This window comes from Otolemur garnettii, unplaced genomic scaffold (assembly GCF_000181295.1).
Source record: "Otolemur garnettii isolate 467f Iridium unplaced genomic scaffold, OtoGar3 scaffold00015, whole genome shotgun sequence".
Lineage (NCBI taxonomy): Eukaryota > Metazoa > Chordata > Mammalia > Primates > Galagidae > Otolemur > Otolemur garnettii.
This window is the reverse complement of record NW_003852410.1, coordinates 865,489-874,711: the sequence shown is the minus strand read 5'-3', so window position 1 is coordinate 874,711 and position 9,223 is coordinate 865,489. Positions and strand designations below refer to the sequence as shown.

General features: G+C 47.0%; 1 protein-coding gene across 3 annotated transcripts in view; it reads left to right on the top strand.

Annotated features, from left to right (window-relative positions):
* The first annotated feature begins 29 nt into the window (after positions 1-29).
* TATDN2 (TatD DNase domain containing 2) overlaps positions 30-9,223 on the top strand; it is a 38,790-nt gene continuing 29,596 nt past the window's right edge. For all 3 annotated transcript variants that reach the window (XR_002772226.1, XM_023510711.1, XM_012802493.2), the window contains exons 1-2: positions 30-442; positions 574-984. Coding sequence is in view for 2 of the 3 variants with exons in the window: in XM_023510711.1 (XP_023366479.1) it covers positions 580-984 (405 nt within the window). In the remaining variant the exon portion in view is untranslated. The remainder of the gene's footprint in view (positions 443-573; positions 985-9,223) is intronic.

The window sequence follows — 9,223 nt, the reverse complement described above, 5'->3', positions numbered from 1 at the left end:
GGCCCAGCGCTTGGGCGGCGGGGCGGCGGGGCGGCTAGGCAGCAGGCGCAGGGCGAGCTGCGGTGCCGAGTCCGGCCCTGCCCTCCGGCCGGCGCTAGGCGGCCAAGGCCTCCCGCCCGCGCGCCTGGCCTTAGGGCTGCGGGTCCGGCCGCCATGTGGGGACCTTAAAGCGCCTGTGGTCTTTTGAAGCGCTCTGACAGCTCTGAAGGGCTTTGTAGTCCCGGAAGCGCTTTGGCGTCTCCGAAGTAGCGCCGTGCAAACTGAAGCGCCTGGGGATCTTGGAGAGCCTGCTGTGGGCTGGGAAGCCAATTCGAAGCCTTTAGTAAATTTTGGATCGATTTTAACTTCTCTGAAGCGCTTTGGAATTGCAAACTGAGTCGAAGCGCTTTGGTATCTCGGAAACCTTGAGAACTGTGATGGGCAGTGGAAAGAAGAGGGAAAGGTCAGTGAGGCCGGTCCCTCACTCTGACCTTCCTCAGGCTTACCCTCCCCAGGGGGACCGGGGTGGTGGGAATCTGAGGTGGGGCTGCCAGGAAAGGAGCTGTTGGAATCCAGGCCCTCCTTACCTTGCAGGTGCCCATGGCGTCGGAGAGGCGCAAGGTCAAGTACCACTGGAGCAGCACGTCGGAAGGGTGTCCCAGCAAGCGCAGCTGCCTCCGGGAGCCCAGTGATGTGGCCCCCTCCAGCCGGCCAGCTCATAGCTCTGTGTCGCGTTCAGGAGGGGCCCGCAGCCCCAAGTGCTTGAAAGCCCAGGAGGAGGATGATGTGGCTTGCAAGCCACGGTTACCCTGGGGCTCATCCCGAGGGAGAAATTCCTCCTACTCTAACGATTCTTCCGGCCCAGGTGTGGGCGGGGCCGCCTCCAAAGGCTTCCTGATTCGGAGAACTCGCGGGTACCTTTCATCACGGGGATCCCCTCTACGCCCTGCCAACCCCTTTGTAGAAGAAATGGCTTCTCTAGAGGAGGAAGCCTGCAGCCTTAAGGTAGGTGGCTGCCACGCCCTGCAGTCGATGAAGCCCATTCCACGTGGCTTGAGAGGTTGGAGGTGGGAATTTTGGTGGAAGGAGATTACAAAAGATCACATGCTTGAAGGTCTTTGGCATGTTCCCAAAAGTCTACTCTACCCAAACTCGGAAGAACAAGTCTTCCAGGGGTGGCCTAAAGTTCATAGAAAGGTAGTTTTCAAACTTGGCAGTCCGCTGAGCTATTTGGAAAAACGTTTATGTCTGCCTCCCATCTCAGAAACTGATTTAATTGGACTTGGGTGTGGACTGGGCTTCCAGATTTTTAAATGCTTCCCAGTTAGTTGTAAATGTGCTGCCGGGTTGGAGAATTTCTGCAGCAGAAGGTGGAGTGCGTGCGTAAGAGAGACAGATGTATTTAATTTGGTTGTCACTTTAAGGAATTGTGCCTTTGTACTCTGAACCACTCTGAATCACAGAACCAAGGAACGTTGTTCTTGCTGTGGCTTTTCACTGGCAAAGCCATGGTTTACAGCACACTGCTTGGTGTTGTGGGTTTCTTTCTTTTTGAAGGTTAAATATTTAGTGCCCCAGTGGTAACATGCAAGAGGGTTTCATAAGTTCTCAGGGCAGACTGAGGAGTGCTTCACAGAGAAGGTACTTTTCATCTGCACATTCAATCAGGCTTTGAGTAAATACAGTAATTTATTGAGGGCCTATTTTATGCCAGGCAGTGTTCTAGGTGTTTGGGATTCTCTAGTAACAAAACAGAGATCATGGCCTTCTTAGAGTTTGCATTCTAGGTTTTGGAGCTCAAGTAAGGAGTTAGGCCGCTGCTGCTAGCATTCTGGGAGGCCGAGGCGGGTGGATTGCCTAAGCAAGAGTGAGACCTTGTCTCTACCAAATATAGATAAACTAGCGCCTGTAGTCCTCGCTACTGTTTGGGGGGTCCTGAGGCAAGGGGATCATTTGAGCTCAAGTTTGAGGTTGCTGTTAGCTGTGATGACATAGCACTCTACCCAGGGTGACAGAGTGAGACTGAAAAAAAAAAAAAGAAGGCTCAGCACCTGTAGCTCAAGTGGCTAAGGTATTAGCCACATATACCGGAGCTGGCAGGTTCGAATCCAGCCTGGGCCTGCCAAACAACAGTGACTACAACCAAAAAAAAAAAAATAGCTGGGCATTGTGGTGGGCGCTTGTAATCCCAGCTACTTGGGAGGCTGAGGCAAGAGACTTGCTTAAGCCCAAGAATTTGAAGTTGCTATGAGCTATGGTGACACAGCACTCTATCCAGAGCGACAGCTTGAGACTCTTGTCTAAAAAAAAGGAGTTGTTCTGCATGTGGAGGAGTGGAGGAGAAAGTCTTATTTGGGATGGGAGAGGCTGCCCTGAAAGTTATTTGACAACAGCAGTAAAAACAAGCCCTAAGGAAAGTGGCTTTACTTTTTTTTTTTATTGCTCACAGCGAGCTCCAACTCAGGCGATTCTCTTGCCTCACCCTCCACAACGCCCAGCTTTTTTGTTGCAGTTTGACCCCACCCTCGGTATATGGGGCCCGCGCTCTACCCACTGAACTACAGGTGCTGCCTGGAAAGTGACTTTACTTTTAACCTTTTCTTCAGCTATTTCTTATGCAGAGTTGAGAAAAGAAAGTGTATTTAGCTGTTTATCCTGGGGAACCTGAAGTGCTTTAGGTCTTTTTGACTGTGGATGTGCAATCAGAACTCTTGAGGGTACGTGAATTTCTTTATTTTTATTTTTTTGAGACAGAGTCGCACTTTGTCACCATTGGTAGAGTGCCATGGCATCAGAGCTCACAGCCACGTCAGGCTCTTGGGCTCATGTGATTCTCTTGGCTCAGCCACCTACGTAGCTGGGACTACAGGCGCCTGCCATAACACTGGTTATTTTTAGAGACTGGCTCTGGTTCTGGCTCTGGCCAGTCTCAAACCTGTGAGCTCAGGCAGTCCACCCGCGTTGGCCTCCCAGAGTGCTAGGATTACAGGCATGAGCTACTGGCTGGCCATACAATCTAATCTTGTCATACATCTTTCTTGACACAATTTCAGAGGACTTGCGTACAGTATAAAATAATAGGGATTAAATTCATCTTCATTGACAATTACAGATAAAGTGAAGCCTAGTGTAAGGAGAGGCAGGAAATTTATTTTACTTCGTCTTTCAGGTCTGCTGTATCCCTGGCTCAGGCCATTTTGGGAACTCAAGAGTTGAGGGTGTGGTCTCTAATTTGGGTGGTTCTAATTCTATCTTTCTCAAAGGGCTTTGTTTTGCCAGTTTAATGGTTTCAATAAGCACTTGAGGGTTATTGTGTGTCAAAGCATGCTGTTGGGTCTTGGAATGATGAGACACATTCTTAGTCTGGAGGGAGGGCTCGAGTGGTAGTCTGTGACTGTCCACCCTGTGGGATGCTGGGGAGCCTGGAAAGGGGCAGATTGCAGCCAGGTCTTAGTAGCCAAGGGACTTTGGTTTCTACACTAAGGGCAGGGAGCTTTATTCTCAGGGAATTTGGGTTATATCCTAAGCCATGAATGTTTTTATAGGGTTCTATATAGGGGAAAGGCAGATTTGCATTGTAGAAAGATCACTCTTATTGAGTCCATCTCTAGCAGTGCTAAAGTCTTTGTGTGTGTGTGAGTTTGAAAACAAGGAACAGTACTTTACTCATTTTAATGAATTTCAAAACACCTGTCTTACCTTTCCCCTCCCATCTGTGCCTCTTCCCTACCCCCTTGCCTTGCTGTGTGGGAGCTTGTTTGTCTAACAAGTCCTAAGTCTTTTTTTTTTAAAGACAGAGTCTTGCTCTGTTGCCCAGGCTAGAATGCTGTATGGACTGCTTAGCTCACTGCAACCTCAAACTTCCGGGTTTACGTAATCCTCCTGCTTCAGCCTCCTGAGTAGCTGGGAATACAGGTGCCTGCCACAATGCCTGTCTAAATTTTTCTTTGTTTTTTTTTTTTTTTTTTGAGATGCGGGTCTCCTTGCTCAAGCTGGTCTGGAACTCCTGAGCTTTATCCTGCCTTAGCCACTCAGAGTGCTAGGATTATACTCATGAGCCGGTGCACCCGGCCATAAGCACTAAATCTTGTCAGCATCCATAGCTAAGGGACACTCAGGAAAATGCCATCTTTTCCCTTCTCTGGAAGGGTCATTCCAAGACCCTTCCAGAGTACCCGCACCTCCCTTCTGTGTCTGCTCCATAAACTTTGAGGGATATGTACATGGCTTTGTGTCCTCCCCTGTCCTTTAACACAGAGGCTCTGTGCCAGATCACAAAATATTTAGAAAGTTGTTAGAGTTAGCATTTTAGAATCACTGCTGGCTGACCTCACATTGTTCCCTTCTTACCTCTAGGACAGTTATATGAGAGGTTTTCTCAAATTCCAACCTTACCTGATGATCTTAGTGTATAACCTTCATAGAGGAGGTTAACTGTATTATGAGTACTTTCAAGTACTCTATATTTAGACATAATGTAGACAAATCTAAATTTCTACATTCAATTTAGGGAAGGAAGAATGGAAGGAAAAATTTGAGCATTTATGATGTGATAGGCCCTGATCAACTGTGATTTTTAGTGTTCTTTTTCTTATTTATTTTTTTGAGACAGTCTCAAGCTATCACCCTGGGTAGAGTGCCATAGCGTCATAGTTCATAGCAACCTCCAACTCTTCGACTCAAGAGATCTTCTTGCTTCAGTTTTTTCTATTTTTAGTAGAGACAGGGTCTCAATTTTTGCTCAGGATGGTCTTGAACCATGAACTCAAGCTATCTACCCTTTTCAACCTCCCAGAGTGCTAGGATTATAGGCATGAGGTGACTTTTAGTGTTTGACCTATAGAATGTCACATCCTGAGAATCTCATGAAATAGGTGGCATTATTTCTGCGTATAAGTTAATAAATAGATTCATAACAATTAAACAGTACTTGAGCACTTATTATGTGTCAGCACTGGGAAAATGAGACTTGGAAAGGTTAAATAATCTGCTACGACCACATGGCTGGTAAGCAGCAGAGCTTCTGTCTGACTTCAAAGCCAGTATGCTTTGCTGCACCTGGAAGAGGGAGCATGTGCTCTGCTCAAGCCTGGCATTCGATGGGAAGAGTGGAGAGATGAAGGCAGCAAGGCAGCAGATGATATGAGTGCTATGCAGGGAGATACACCCAGACAGCTTGGCTCTCAAATGATAGCGCTTTCACAATATACCCCTTCCTGTGTCTTCCCTCTTCCCTCGGCAGATGACCAGTGCTTGAGTGGAGAGTGCTAGGGGTTGGAATATTATTTTATTTATTTTTTGGAGAGACGGTCTTACTTTATTGCCCTCGGTAGAGTGCCGTGGTGTTACACAGCTCATAGCAACCTCCAACTCTTGGGCTTAGGAGATTCTTCTGCCTCAGCCTCCTGAGTAGCTGGGATCACAGGCACCTGCCACAATGCCTGGCTATTTTTTGTTGCAGTTTGGCCAGGACTGGGTTTGAACCTGCTACCCTCAGTATATGCGGCTGGTGCCCTATGGAGCCATAGGCACCACCCTATTATTATTATTATTATTTTTTTGAGATAATCTCACTTTGTTGCCCTTGGTAGAGTGCTGTGGTGTCACAGCTCATAGCAACCTCCCGCTCTTGGGCTTAGGTGATTTTCTTGCCTCAGCCTCCTGAGTAGCTGGGACTACAGGTGCCTGCCACAGTGCTCGGCTATTCTTTTGTTGGAGTTAGGCCAGGGCTGGGTTCAAACCTGTCACTCTCGGTATATGGGGCTGGTGCCCTACTCACTGAGCCACAGGCACTGCCCTGTAAAGTTAATTTATTTTATTTTATTTATTTTTTTGAGACAGAGCTTCAGGCTGTCCCCCTGGGCAGAGTGCCCTGGTATCACAGCTCACAGCAACCTCCAACTCCTGGGCTCAAGTGAGTCTCCTGCCTCAGCCTCCCAAGTAGCTGAGACCACAGGCGCCCACCACAATGCCTGGCTATTTCTTTTGGTTGCAGCTGTCGTCGTTTGATGGGCCCGGTCTGGATTTGAACCTGCCACCTTAGGTGAATGTGGCTGGCACCTTAGCCACTTGAGCCACAGGTGCCAAGCCTTATTTTTTTTTTAATTTTTTAAATATTTTTTTTTTGAGACAGAGCCTCAGCTATCACCCTGGGTAGAGTGTCGTGGCATCACAGCTCATAGCAGCCTCCAACTCTTGGGCTCAAGTGATTCTCCTGCCTCTGCCCCCGCCTCCCAATTAGCTGGGACTATGGGTGCCCGCCACAACACCCAGCTATTTTTTGGTTGTAGCCGTCATTGTTGTTTGGCAGGCACGGGCTGGATTCGAACCCGCCAGCTCAGGTGTATGTGGCTGGCGCCTTAGTTACTTGAGCCCCAGGTGCTGAGCCTGTAAAGTTATTTTATAAAAGCTAAGGACACTAAGGCTGTACTTGGCAGACTGAAAAATTTCTTATTACAGGGCAGTGAACAGAGTGTTCTAACAGGAATGTTTGAAGTATTGGAGGGTCAGTGGAATGAGCAGCTAACTAACCATTGGAAAGTTCTTCACTGAATAGTTGGCATCTGAGTTCTGATGGACAAGAAAGAGCAAAGGACATCTCAGTGTGCCCAAAAGGTTTTAAGCTGAGGCATGCTGGTGTAGGCTTTGCGAGTTTTAGAGCTCCTCTGGCACACTGGGGAGGAGGGCTAGGGAAAGAAGGCAGCAGCTGGCTGGGAACTATTGGGATCGTTCAGTGGTGGAGAGGCTGGAGCAGCTCACCCAGCACTGTTGCCAGGAAGAATGAATTTCCTTTTTGAAGCAGGCAGTTTCTCTCTTCTGCACTTTCTGCCTACTCCTAACCTGTAGTGCTTTTTGTCACCTGTTGAAACTCTTCCTCAGTGTCTTTGACTCCTGCAGCTTTTGATAGTGTTTCTCACTTCATGTTTTCACTACTCTTCTCCCTTGGTTTTTATTAGGGAGGACTTGAGTCTGAATCTGTGTCTGCCACTCACAAGCTGTGTGGCAGTTTCCCTTTCTGTGAATGAGGAATGATAGCTGTGATAGCTTGGTAAATTGTAATTCCATATGGAAACATGAAGTATATTAGTGTATTACTAACCTTTTTTTTTTCTTCCCCAACTAAAGCTCTGGACTTCATAAATAGTGTTGGCGAACACTGGTCCATGGACTGGATATAGCCCGCTAGGTCTTCACTGTATTTAACATTTTAGAAAATTCGCATTAAGAATTTATGACCTTGGCCAGGCATGGGGGCTCATGCCTATAATCCTAGCACTCTGGGAGGCCAAGGTCGGAGGACTGCTTCAGTTCAGGAGTTCAAGACCAGCCCTGAGTAAGAGTGAAGCCCTGTCTCTACTAAGAAAAAAAGAAACAGAAAAATTTAGCTGGGAGTGGTGGCACATACCTACAGTTAGTTTCAGCCACTCAGGAGGCTGAGGCAGGAAGATCCTTGAATCTAGGTGTTTAAGGTTGTTGCGAGTTAGACTGATGCCACAACACTCTAGCCTGGAGCAACAGAGTGAGACTGTCACATGTGCCTGCACACAAAGAATTTATGACCTCAGCCCAAATCCCTGCCTGGAATTTAAGACTTGGTGATATCTGTCATTTTTCGCTCTAACAGATAACTTATTTGCCCTGCCTTCCTCCATTTTTCCCTTCACTCCACTTAGAGATAAACTCTAGGAGGCAGGTTTTTTTTGTTTGTTTTTTTTTTAGTTTTGAGACAGAATCTTACTATGTTGCCCTGGATAGAGTGCCTTAAAGTCATGGGCTCAAGCGATTCTCTTGCCTCAGCCTCCCAAGTAACTGGGATTACAGGTGCCCGCCATAACGCCTGGCTGTTTTTTTTTGTTGTTGTTGTAGTTGTAGTTGTTATTTGGCAGGCCCGGGCTGGATTTGAACCCGCCAGCTCTGGTGTGTGTGGTTGGTGCCGTAGCCGCTGAGCTACAGGCACCAAGCCAGGAGGCAAGTATTTTGTATGTTTTATTGAATGCTAAACCTGCTGATCCAGAATAGTCCTACAGACACAGAGAAAGTGTCCAATGAGTACTTGCTGAATAGATGAAAAAATGCATTAGATTCAAGATTTCTGGTTTTACTTGGGGAAAAAAACCCCCGGCATCGATAACTCTGGATCTATACTTCCCAATGGCACCAGTGGGCTTGAAGGGAGGAGCAGAGTCCTTCTGAAGGAAGCTGCAGGTGCTCCTCAGTTGGCTATAGGTCTCCCTTTTCCACGTTGCCTTATACCTACCTTGCCTGCCGGAAGGGAGGAGACAGAGGTGGAAAACCAGTCAGAGACTAGAGATGGGTCCTTGAAGCAGTAGTAAGAATTTGTCAGAAATAAAATGGAACAGAAGCCAGGGCCTCACAGAGGAAATAAGATGTGCTGATGACAGTGTGTAAGGGCATGATGGGCCCAGAATGGCAGGTGGTTGGTGGCAGGCAGAGAAATGGGCAATGGAGAAGTAGCTGGGAAGTTGGAGCTGTGACCTATAGGGCAAAGCTAGGAAGTTATCAAGTTTATTGTTAATTATTAGAATTTCTTAAATACAGAAAGGTATAACGAAAACAAAAATGGCCCATCATCTTCCCCAAATAATCTCTATAGACACATAAGAAAATTCAGAAAGTAAGAAAGCTCATTAAGTTCAGAGAAGTTCAAAATGAAAGTAAAAGCTACCTTTTCTGTCCCCAAAGTTAGCAGCTGCCAGCAATTTGAGTACTTCTAGGAAGAAATACTAAATATTATGCCTAAGCTCAGGCCTGTAATCCTAGTACTTTGAGAGGCCCAGGTGGGAGAATTGCTTGAGGCTAGGAGTTGGAGACCAGCCTAAGCAACATGGCAAGACCATGTCTCTCCAGAAAAACGAGGAACTTTGCTGGATACGAGCTGTAGTCCCAGCTACTCAGGACGCTGAGGTAAGAGGATTGCTTGAGCCCAAGAGTTTGAGGTTATACTGAGCTATGTTGATGCCACCGTATTCTAGCCCAGGCAGTAGCCCTGTTTCAAAAAAGACCCACCACACATTATTATTGCTATACTATCATCTATTTTCGTATACATTTCTAGAGTTTTAATAACTTTTTTTTTTTTTTTGAGACAGAGCCTCACTTTGTTGCCCCCAATAGAATGCTATGGCATTATAGCTCACAACAACCCCAGAGTCTTTGGCTCAAGCAATTCTTTTGTCTCAGCCTCCTAAGTAGCTGGGACTGTAGGTGCCCACTACAATGACTG